The 12,346-nt window shown below is 43.9% G+C and overlaps 1 protein-coding gene across 1 annotated transcript in view; it reads right to left on the reverse strand.

The window, feature by feature from the left end:
• Positions 1-1,234: 1,234 nt before the first annotated feature.
• Positions 1,235-12,346, reverse strand: part of LOC115114210 (small conductance calcium-activated potassium channel protein 2-like) — a 61,830-nt gene continuing 50,718 nt past the window's right edge. The window contains exons 7-9 of the mRNA XM_029642277.2: positions 9,864-9,991; positions 7,887-7,956; positions 1,235-2,183 (exon numbers count right to left, since the gene is read on the reverse strand). Coding sequence (XP_029498137.2) covers positions 1,878-2,183; positions 7,887-7,956; positions 9,864-9,991 — 504 coding nt within the window. The 3' untranslated portion in view covers positions 1,235-1,877. The remainder of the gene's footprint in view (positions 2,184-7,886; positions 7,957-9,863; positions 9,992-12,346) is intronic.

Here is a 12,346-nt window from a genome sequence, read left to right on the forward strand (position 1 = left end):
GCGAATGCACTTTCAAAGTTCTTGAACTTTTCCGGATTGACTAATGATGTTTACTGTCGTTTCTCTTTGTTTATTTGAGCTGTTCTTGCCAAAATATGGACTTGGTCTTTTCCCAAATAGGGCTGTCTTCTGTATACCACCCCTACCTTGTCACAACACAACTGATTGATTCAAAAAGCACTAAGAACAAAATAAATTCCACAAATTAACTTTTAACAAGGCACATCTGTTAATTGAAATGCATTCCAGGTGACTACCTTTTACGAAGCTGGTTGAGAGAATGCCAAGAGTGTGCAAAGCTGTCATCAAGGCAAAGGGTGGCTACTTTGAAGAATCTGAAATATAAAATATATTTGATTTATTTAACACTTTTTTGGTTACTACCTGATTCCATATGTGTTATTTCATAGCGTTGATGTCTTCACTATTATTCTACAATGTAGAAAATAGTAAAAATCAAGAAAAACCCTGGAATGAGTAGGTCTGTCCAAACTTTTGACTGGTACTGTATATTATATACATATATATATATATTTCATTTTAAAACAGGGAATGCATTTGTTATACAGTAACACATTACTGAAACTCTCTAGATTTACAACTATAGAAATTCTAGTTTCCTAATAAAAAAGAAATCTCAGTAAAAATAAAAAAATACAACTAAAGTAGCATAAAATCAAAGTGTAAATTTTCAAGCCATCCAAAAGGTTTTGCTCCATCGTCATTTTTGCACAGAACCATGCAAGGGGTGGGGTTGGTTTCTCAGTTCGGTCAGTGCCTGTCGCTATTTATCTGAAGACCTGTGGAAGCTCTGATTTGTAGTGATGGAAAAGGTAGACTACATTTCATAATTTTGCGTGAGCATGAGTGCACAGCATCGAGCTTGAAGTGAACTCTCTCTCTCAGACACATTCTCACTCGTCTTTCTCTCTGACCTACTCAGATTTTAGTGGTTAGTATAAGTAGAAAAAGAGGGAAAAGTTTTCAAAACATTTAGAGATATTGTGTAATGGAGGCAATGTTATGCATTACATTAAGACAATTTCTTTGAGTTTTTGAAGAGGAATGTATCTGAAAAAGGAATGCAATGCTTGTATTCAGAGTGTTAACATCATTAAAAAAACTTGCTCTGAAATTAGTAATTAAATAACCCTCTACTATTTGTACATTCAGGCACTGAAAAATCATGTCAATATGTAACTAAAAAAGATAGTCATACTCAACTTTCCCTTGGGTAAGAACAAGGAAACTGAAACTTTGAAATTGGCATTCGTGTAAATATACCTACTCAGTAGTAATGTCATGTGCATTCCCCTTGCTCTCCTTTTGTATGAACCCCCTCCCCCCTCCCTTTAAGTGCGTTTCAATACTGAACTGACGTCAGAGCTTTCAGAGGCCCTCTTAAACCGCCACCTTGACTTACGGGGAAAACAAAGGCAAATGTCCACCGTTTTTAAGTTTCCCTCTGTGCAGACGCAGGTGTCCTCTGTCCTCCAGGCAGCCCCCCCCCCCCACACCCCACCCAGGTGTAATAGCCAGCTCTCACCCCAGCGAACCTGAACTCAGTCAGTTTAACTATACAAGGGCTTTTACAAAAAAAGCTAACTTGAACAGCCATACAATGGCTAAAAAATAAACCATATCTCTACTTGTCTCGGTTTAAGTCATTTAGGTTGTTGTTTAGAGGATGTGTCGAAGTTTTCACTCATTCGCATTGGAGCAGTTTCCAGTTCAGTCCTGCCCTGGGAGTTCAGTCACAGCGGTGTTTGTTTTTGGATGCGAAGGCAGAGGGGGTTTAGGGGGGTTAGGGGAACGCTATGGGGCTCCAAAGGAGAAGTTGTAGTCGGGGGTGGTGCGGTTTAGGGCAGGTTCAAGGGCTAGCCGCTGTCAGAGGAGGTGTGTGGTGCCGTGGAGGGCGAGCGGCGTCGGCGGGCGGTGGAGGTCCAGGAGCGCTCTGAGCGTTCGGAGCGCTCTGAGCCCAGTGAGGCAGGCCGGAAGCGGTGCAGGAAACCGTCCAGAAATTCCTGCTGCTGCTGGGTTATGGCTTGGGAGATGAGGCAGGGCAGCGCCTGTAGGCTGCCCGTCACCGAGTCCAGCTTGTCCTCCAGCATGCCGATGCGCTTGTCTAGCTCCTCGCTGCGCTCCTGCAGCTCTGACACCAGGTCGTACATCACGTTCTGGGTCTGCAGGAGGAGGAGAGAGAGGTGGTGATGGATCTATTATGGTATACTGTATGCTAACTGAATTTACTGTGTATATAAAAATGTAGTCATTTGACAGTTGTCATAAATTGCACTAAAAAGTAAATATCGTATTCTATCAGTATTATTGGTATGGTCCATAAATTGCACTCAAAGCATGTATATGTAAATACTGTATTCTATCAGTATTATTGTATGGTGCATCTGTCTGCCAAAGAGCCAAAGATAGAAATTAGCCTAGTAGCTTTGATCTCACATCAGTTGCGCATGACCCCTTACGAGGTAATAATGAACAAATGAATTAATAAATAAATACATAAATCATTTTAGGGTAAACAAGCAAACAACTAGAATCTGAATCTAAGGATCTCAATATCAGAGTTGACAGGAAAGAGAAATATATCTGGGGTAGAAGGGGTAGTAACTAGGGCAAGAACAAATTGATGGGGGATCTTTTTTTTTTATCAGCTATTTCTAAACACTCAATCACTGGAAGTGTATTCATATACAGCAGGGTTCCCCAACTGGTGTGATTTTGTTTCAGTCAAATATGATATATGTTTGTGCTACAAGCGATCAATTTGCAGTCTACAAATGATTATGTTCCGGCACCCTAACCATCCGCTCAAGAAAAGATTGTCTCGCAGATTAATCTAGTTGATGATCCCTGATATACATATGCATTTTGGAAGTGTTCTATATCTGTCAATTCCACCGGTCCTAGTTCTGGAACAATTCAGGATCAAGGATGTCTTGTCAAAACGTAGACTAATAGCCCTGCAGATAAATTAATGAGAGAATACATATCTCTGAGCTAATTGGTCATTTTTCATCATCATATATATCTGTCATTAACAGAGAATCATACGCTGAGGGAATAATCTACAAACGACTTCACGGAAAAGCAAAGCCCTTCTGTATGTTTAAGTGAACAGGCTACTACCCAGCAAACGGGGCGTTCTAATGAAATTAACTTCATATGGCTGCAGGGGCAGTATTGAGTAGCTTGGATGAAAAGGTGCCCATTGTAAATGGCCAACTCCTCAGTCTCAGTTGCTAATATATGCATATTATTATTAGTATTGGATAGAAAACACTAAAGTTTCCAAAACTGTCAAAATATTGTCTTGTGAGTATAACAGAACTGATATTGCAGGCGAAACCCTGAGGAAAAACAAAACAGGAAGTGGCTTCTATTTTGAAAACTCCCTCCCTTTGCTGGATTTAAAGGGACATGAACCAGATTCCTTTTCCTATCGCTTCCTCAAGGTGTCAACAGTCTTCAGACATAGTTTCAGGCTTTTATTTTGAAAAATGAGCCAGAACGATAACATCGCGTCAAGTGGCCACACGAGTTTTGCTTGCGCAACAGAATTCGGACAGCCATTTCCTTTCCGTCTCCTACTGTGAAAGACATTTGCGGTTGATATATTATCAATTATATATTTTAAAAACAACCTAAGGATTGATTATAAAAACGTTTGACATGTTTCTGTGGACATAATGGAAACTATTTGGAATTTTCGTCTGCGTTGTCGTGACCGCTCTTTCCTGTGGATTTCTGAACATAACAGAGGTATTTTGGATATAAAAATCATCTTTATGGAATAAACAGAACATTTGTTGTGTAACTGGGAGTCTCATGAGTGAAAACATCCGAAGATCAAAGGTAAACGATTAATCTGATTGCTTTTCTGATTTTCGTGACCGAGCTACGTGATGCTAAGTGTACTTAATGTTTTATCGTGCTATCGATAAACTTACACAAACGCTTGGATTGCTTTTGCTGTAAAGCAAAATTTAAAAATCTGACACGACAGGTGGATTAACAAAAGGCTAACTGTGTTTTCCTATATTGCACTTGTGATTTCATGAATATAAATATTTATAGTAATATTTATTGTATGTAGCGCTATGCTATTCAGCGGTTGTTGATGACACTTATCCCGATAGGGGGATTGCAGCCATAACAGGTTAAGCGACGTTCCTATAAGGTCCCTTTAAGGGTTTTTGCGAGACATTATCCCACTGATGTTCTGAGAAGGTTCTAGGAACATTTGAACATGATGTTAACCTTGGGACTATAATAGGACGTTCAGTACAGGTTATTTTTATGTCCATTAGGGAATGTTACGTAAAGGTTCCTATTTGGTTCTGATAGGACGTTATCCATGGAACATTTAACAAGAGGACGTCGCATGATGGTCCCAAGGGAACGTTCTCTGGGGACCTTTGTCTAGTTCCCTGTAAGTTACCAGGACGTCAGTGAGGACCATGTCTCAGTTTTACTAGTATGTTCTCGGTACGTTGTGTCATGGTTCCCAAAAATCTCCAGGGGACCTTGACACAACATCCTAAGAATGTTCTAAAAATGGCCTCGGGGACATCCCCAGAACAAATCGGGAACTAGACAAAACCTCCAGGCGACCATGACACAACATCTCAAGAACATTTAGAACCAACTCGGGAACTAGATAAAACCGTTGTCACACCTGATCTGTTTCACCTGTCCTTGTGCTTGTCTCCACCCCCCTCCAGGTGTCGCCCATTTTCCCCATTATTTTACATTTACATTTAAGTCATTTAGCAGACGCTCTTATCCAGAGCGACTTACAAATTGGTGCGTTCACCTTAAGACATCCAGTGGAACAGCCACTTTACAATAGTGCATCTAAATCTTTTAAGGGGGGGGGTGAGAAGGATTACTTTATCCTATCCTAGGTATTCCTGAAAGAGGTGGGGTTTCAGGTGTCTCCGGAAGGTGGTGATTGACTCCGCTGTCCTGGCGTCGTGAGGGAGTTTGTTCCACCATTGGGGGCCAGAGCAGCGAACAGTTTTGACTGGGCTGCGCGGGAACTGTACTTCCTCAGTGGTAGGGAGGCGAGCAGGCCAGAGGTGGATGAACGCAGTGCCCTTGTTTGGGTGTAGGGCCTGATCAGAGCCTGGAGGTACTGAGGTGCCGTTCCCCTCACAGCTCCGTAGGCAAGCACCATGGTCTTGTAGCGGATGCGAGCTTCAACTGGAAGCCAGTGGAGAGAGCGGAGGAGCGGGGTGACGTGAGAGAACTTGGGAAGGTTGAACACCAGACGGGCTGCGGCGTTCTGGATGAGTTGTAGGGGTTTAATGGCACAGGCAGGGAGCCCAGCCAACAGCGAGTTGCAGTAATCCAGACGGGAGATGACAAGTGCTTGGATTAGGACCTGCGCTGCTTCCTGTGTGAGGCAGGGTCGTACTCTGCGGATGTTGTAGAGCATGAACCTACAAGAACAGGCCACCGCCTTGATGTTAGTTGAGAACGACAGGGTGTTGTCCAGGATCACGCCAAGGTTCTTAGCGCTCTGGGAGGAGGACACAATGGAGTTGTCAACCGTGATGGCGAGATCATGGAACGGGCAGTCCTTCCCGGGAGGAAGAGCAGCTCCGTCTTGCCGAGGTTCAGCTTGAGGTGGTGATCCGTCATCCACACTGATATGTCTGCCAGACATGCAGAGATGCGATTCGCCACCTGGTCATCAGAAGGGGGAAAGGAGAAGATTAATTGTGTGTCGTCTGCATAGCAATGATAGGAGAGACCATGTGAGGTTATGACAGAGCCAAGTGACTTGGTGTATAGCGAGAATAGGAGAGGGCCTAGAACAGAGCCCTGGGGGACGCCAGTGGTGAGAGCGCGTGGTGAGGAGACAGATTCTCGCCACGCCACCTGGTAGGAGCGACCTGTCAGGTAGGACGTAATCCAAGCGTGGGCCGCGCCGGAGATGCCCAACTCGGAGAGGGTGGAGAGGAGGATCTGATGGTTCACAGTATCGAAGGCAGCCGATAGGTCTAGAAGGATGAGAGCAGAGGAGAGAGAGTTAGCTTTAGCAGTGCGGAGGGCCTCCGTGATACAGAGAAGAGCAGTCTCAGTTGAATGACTAGTCTTGAAACCTGACTGATTTGGATCAAGAAGGTCATTCTGAGAGAGATAGCGGGAGAGCTGGCCAAGGACGGCACGTTCAAGAGTTTTGGAGAGAAAAGAAAGAAGGGATACTGGTCTGTAGTTGTTGACATCGGAGGGATCGAGTGTAGGTTTTTTCAGAAGGAGTGCAACTCTCGCTCTCTTGAAGACAGAAGGGACGTAGCCAGCGGTCAGGGATGAGTTGATGAGCGAGGTGAGGTAAGGGAGAAGGTCTCCGGAAATGGTCTGGAGAAGAGAGGAGGGAATAGGGTCAAGCGGGCAGGTTGTTGGGCGGCCGGCCGTCACAAGACGCGAGATTTCATCTGGAGAGAGAGGGGAGAAAGAAGTCAGAGCACAGGCTAGGGCAGTGTGAGCAGAACCAGCGGTGTCGTTTGACTTAGCAAACGAGGATCGGATGTCGTCGACCTTCTTTTCAAAATGGTTGACGAAGTCATCTGCAGAGAGGGAGGAGGGGGGGGGGGGGGAGGATTCAGGAGGGAGGAGAAGGTGGCAAAGAGCTTCCTAGGGTTAGAGGCAGATGCTTGGACTTTAGAGTGGTAGAAAGTGGCTTTAGCAGCAGAGACAGAAGAGGAAAATGTAGAGAGGAGGGAGTGAAAGGATGCCAGGTCCGCAGGGAGGCGAGTTTTCCTCCATTTCCGCTCGGCTGCCCGGAGCCCTGTTCTGTTCATTATCCCCTGGGTACTTATACCTGTGTTCTCTGTTTGTCTGTTTCCAGTTGGTTTTGTTTTGTCAAGCCTACCAGCATTTTCCCCTCTATTCCTGTCTATTGATTGTTCCTGTTTTTGACCTTTTCTGCCCGCCCTGAGTCTGCCTGATGTCCTCTACCTTTGCCCCACTACTCTGGATTACCCACCTCTGCCTGACCCTGAGCCTGCCTGCCTGCCGTCCTGTACCTTTGCCCCACTACTCTGCATTATCGACCCCTGCCTGCCTTCATCTGTCATTTGCCTGCCACTGTTGCTGTAATAAACACTGTTACTCACAACACAGTATGCATTTGGGTCTTACCTGAAATGTGATAACCGTCAGGGGACTATGACACAATATCCCTTGAATGTCCTAAAAATGTCCTTGGGGATTTTCCCAGAACAAACCGGGAAAATAGACAAAACCTCCAGGGGAACATGACAGAACATTCTACGAACGTCCCATAAACATCCTTGGGGATGTCCCCGGAACAAACTGGGAACTAGACAAAAACGTCCATGAGTCAAAGATAAAAACATCCTAAAATCGTCCCTGGGAACGTTCCCGGAACAACCTAGGAACTAGACAAAACCTCCACAGGACCATGACACAACATCCCAAGAAAATCCTAAAATTGTCCTTGGGGATGTCCTGGGAATAAACCGGGAACTACACAAAACCTCCAAGACAATGACACAACGTCCTGATGACTTAAGGCGACCATTTTGCGAGGTTCCGGGGACGTCCTAACAACTCATTTTTGTTTGCAGGGTAATGACTACTGATAAGTTTGAATAATGCACATACAGTTGCAGAGTTGACCTGTTATTTACATGGCTATCCAATGCTCTATCCCCTAGGACTAGACAGACTGCTTTAACCACATGTGTAGAGAGAGGGGTGGGGGTCCGACAGTGCAAACACACATTAAAGCATCATCTTCTGAACATTTTAGAACAGACACCTGGAGTGCAAATGCCACCCACATCAATGCAGTGGCTGGCGGCCAGCTGCGGCCCTTTGAAAAACCCCAGTCTTCTTACCTTCGCCAGGTCCACTAGCGTGTTGGCCTGATCGTTGAGTTTCCTCTGCTCCATCTTTACACTGCGTAGTCTGGGCAGAGGCAGGGGGGTTGGAGTGGGGAGAGAGTGGGGATAGAGGGCAGGGGTTGGTTGGTCGGTCATCAGGGTGAAGGTGGATGGGTGGAAGGGGGGGAAGAAGCAACACATCTTTGTCACGAGAACGCTCTCTGGGAGCACGTTGAGGAGAGAGAGAGCCTGCATGCATATATAAGCATTCCCAGTCTTGATCATCGCCATACCAACACATGCAAAAATGCAAAGAAATCTGAGTCAAAACAAAATAAGTCCCCCCCCCACACTTCTGTCAATAAAAATGCATAAATAAAGCCTTTCATAAAGATGACATGACTCTTTATGCTTCCAGCTGTCACACCTTTCCAACTAGCTGAGTGGCAGGCCGTCAGAGGAACATCAGTCATTGGGTGAGCTTGCAATGACTTGTGAGTGACGTGCACTTATGGTGTGGAGGGTGCTAGTGGGGGAAGGGCCAGAGCCTGTGAATGTGACATACAATAATGCATTGCAGTGGCACTTTAAATTTAATCTATGGCACCGACCGATAAAACACAGTGGCTACGTTAAATTACTTTGTTAATTGATGATTTTGACGCGCTACACTTCCCATAACACTGATCTTCTATAGGGCTAATTCTGATGCAATGACATTCAAGGACATTCATTCATGTGCAAATCGGGAGATCACAGCAAAGGCTCTGTTTTCGGGTTCATCTAATGAGAGATGAGAGAGGCTCAGTTTGGCCCGAGCGGGGTACAAAGGACCCGAGCGGGGTACAAACAATATTCTAAAACTGTTTACCAGGGTACTACTATGGTGTGTAAAGATACCACTTGATTTGTGCTCTTTATTGTGAGTGTCTGATATGGCTGAGTGTTGATTTGCCGTAAAAAAACACACCCCAAAACTAAACCCTGATAATATGTGTTTAATACAAAATCAGGAGCAAGGATGGGTCTGCCAACGCAGGTTAATATAGCCTACATATTGTAGCTATATTAATCATGGTAACATCATAGATGGCGACTTCATTGATGAATCGACTCTGGCCAAGCCGACAAGCCCCAACAAGCTCATACTGCCAGATGCCTCTGACTTTCTTCAGACACCCGACTACCATGTCATCATCAGTGGTAATGTTGATGCTTTTTGTCATTCCATTCAGAGGATGAGGGTAAATGGAACATTAAAAGGAAACCAAAACAACCGGCATCCAGCATTTGAAGGTTCATGCATGTCAAACGTAGACATGGAGAGAGAGAATGTAGAGGGAACATAGAAGACTCAACTTACTTCTGAGCTCTGCAGTGATAGAGCAAAACAAAGACAGAACACAATACAAAGTTTTAAACCCCACAACATCCACGAAACAAGTGAACCATTACACTTCTCACTGTAAGCACAGGGTAAGGGTTGCCTCAACCCTGGGGAGGGAAGGGAAGGGAAGGAGAGCCATTAAAGTGCACTGTAGTTTAGACTGAGGATGTTGTGTGTGTGTGTGTGTGTGTGTGTGTGTGTGTGTGTGTGTGTGTGTGTGTGTGTGTCAGGTGCAGCTGCGTTTTATGTGTGTGTGTTATTATTTTTGTATACTATTGAATAACACAACTTGCTAACTGAACACATAGGATATCGTCACAGGAAATGGCAGCGAGAGTAGGAAAAGTAGGACATTATAACAAACACTACCAGTAGTGCTGCTGGCTAGGAGTGCTGTTAGGAATACACAAATACAGCTAAATACTGTTAGTATGATAGCAGTGCAACTAAAATCACTATTACTTCCTACTGCTTCAACAACAAATAACAAAGACAATAACATATATTTAACAACTTTGAACAGGTGGTAAAAAAACAACTAAGTGTTCACATAGGCTTCAGGCATGCTTACAAGGAAGTCATATTCTTTGGGAAATGGTACTTACTGATGGATGGCCTGTAGAAACTTCCGCTGGTGTTTGCGCACCTTAGCGTGATCTATCTTCTTGACCAGCTTAGTGTGTTTGTAGATGAGCCATGTTTCCCTGAGTACATTGGCAGCTGTGTTCTTTACCTGCGGAACAATGAGGAAACAAATGTGAATCCTTACAACATTGGCAAGGTGTCACGCAGTGTTGTGTTCGAGACCACCTAAAGCGAGACTGATTCAAGAACAAGACCGGAGCGAATTTAGTCTGAGTCAAGACCAAGACCGGAAGGAGGGCGAGACTGAGTCGAGACCGAGACCCAAAAAATGCGAGTCCAATTCAAGACCATGATTGGAATTTTGTCAAATCGTCACCATAAGAGTTCAAAATGTCTAATATTTCTGTGTTCATATTTCAGAACAACATATGGATTCTTTAGACATTCAGAATGGTGAAAAAAAGCATGCTGAGGGAAAATAAACTCTACACATTTTTACTAATGTAACAGTATAACTTTAGACCGTCCCCTCGCCCATACCCGGGCGCGAACCAGGGACCCTCTGCACACATCAACAACAGTCACCCACGAAGCATCGTTTACCCATCGCTCCACAAAAGCCACGGCCCTTGCAGAGTAAGGGGAACTATTTAAAGGCGCACCACTATTTAGCGCGCACCACCGCTAACTAAGCTAGCCGTTTCACATCCGTTACACTAACCCAAACACAGTGGGAAAAAATTAGGGCCTTCTACACTTTAAGAAAAAGGTTTAATGTTCTGGTTTAATCTCTTATATTTTTGTTGGAAAGGAAAGGGTTAACACGGAATTTAAAAAATATCCAATCAGGATTTTACTTTGGTGGTCTCTGGGGAGATAATTCTAGCTAGCTAAGTCAGCCATTGGCTAGGCCATCAAAGCTTGATAGAAGGCATCTGCCATTAACTGTATTAGGGCAAAATGTTGGAGTGACTGTGAAATCAACCAATCACATTGACTTGTAATGGGTGGGACCGTTTTTACAGAAAGTATGGAAACATTTGCCTTCTCGAAGGCCAACAAGTCACTGTGCAATAGCGAGCAGTAGCTTTCCCACGGTCTAGATGGCTAGCTTTTGTTGTAGGCTAGTTTGCAGCAGCTGCAGCAGGTGTTATCGAAGAGGATGTTGTTGCTAATTTGTTAGGTTCTCCCTTTTCAAGAATAACTTTCAACAAGAAGTTAAGTTTCAAATGATTATCATCTGGTGAGTGGAACTGTGTTCTTTACTGCAACTCACATGCTGTTAGCCATCTCTTTGAAAATAGCTTATGTGTGTAAAACATTTTTTACACTTTAGATCACTGGTTACTTTATGTGCTATACATAAAAATAAAAAATTGCAATGGGAAGTAATAGTTGTCCATTTTGACTGGGAGATGCTTAGCCTAATTGTTGTGTTTTTGTATTATGATTGGGACCTACTGGCTTATTATGTCTCAGTGAATGGACTGCTTTCTTTCCATCGGCCCTATGCAGTGGTGTAGTGGTGCCTGGAGAAGTGGGTCGTGTGTTAAAAATCCTGTTTTCCTATGGATTTTTCTGATTTTCTCTCAAAATCACACGTTTTGGGTGTCGTTGCCCTTTAATTCAATTGAGCAAAACAAATGTCCTCCCCATTGATACAAATCAGAGTTATATTATTCTGTCAGGTAGGCCTACATTGTATTAAACATTTAATTGGAGCGGTTTTTAGGGGAAAGCCTTTAGAAATGTTCACGCTGTTGGATTCGGGGTGAAACTTTGAACATTGTTATACTCAGAGGTATAGGAACATTAGTTACAAAAGAGACATGAGGGGTGCCATAATGAAGCTTGGGAGGGGCTGAGTGCAGGGAACACGATCGCATGTGGCAGTACTGATAAAGGGAGAAACCGTTCAAGGATCATGTCACTTAGCTCCCTGCTTAGCAAGAATGATGCAATGTCTAGCGATAAGGAGGAGACGCCACCCTTTAGGAAACATTTAACATGGTTAAGCTTCTCTAGTGTCCGTGAGTTATTTACTCTAAAGGACTGTAACGGAACTTTTCCAGTTTTTGTCTGGGTGAAGTGCCTGCGCCTCATGAAGATGTTCAGCCCAGTACTCCAAGCTAACAACAAGTGGCTATTTGGACATAAATGATGGAACTTTATGGAAAAAATCTGTCATTTAGTGTCGAACTGGGATTCCTGGGAGTGCCTTCTGATGAAGATCATCAAAGGTAAGTGAATATTTATGGTGTTGTTCAACTTTGTTGATTTCAAAATGGCGGATATTCCTCTGGCTGTTTTGGGTTCTGAGCGCTGTTCTCAGATTATGCTTTTTCCGTAAAGTTTTTTGAAATCTGACACAGCGGTTGCATTAAGGAGAAGTCTATCTTTAATTCTGTGAATAACACTTGTATCTTTTATCAATGTTTATTATGAGTATTTCTGCAAAATCACCGGATGTTTTGGAATCAAAACATTACTGCACGTAAGGCCC

Source organism: Oncorhynchus nerka, unplaced genomic scaffold, assembly GCF_034236695.1.
Source record: "Oncorhynchus nerka isolate Pitt River unplaced genomic scaffold, Oner_Uvic_2.0 unplaced_scaffold_4___fragment_2___debris, whole genome shotgun sequence".
Taxonomy (NCBI): Eukaryota; Metazoa; Chordata; class Actinopteri; order Salmoniformes; family Salmonidae; genus Oncorhynchus; species Oncorhynchus nerka.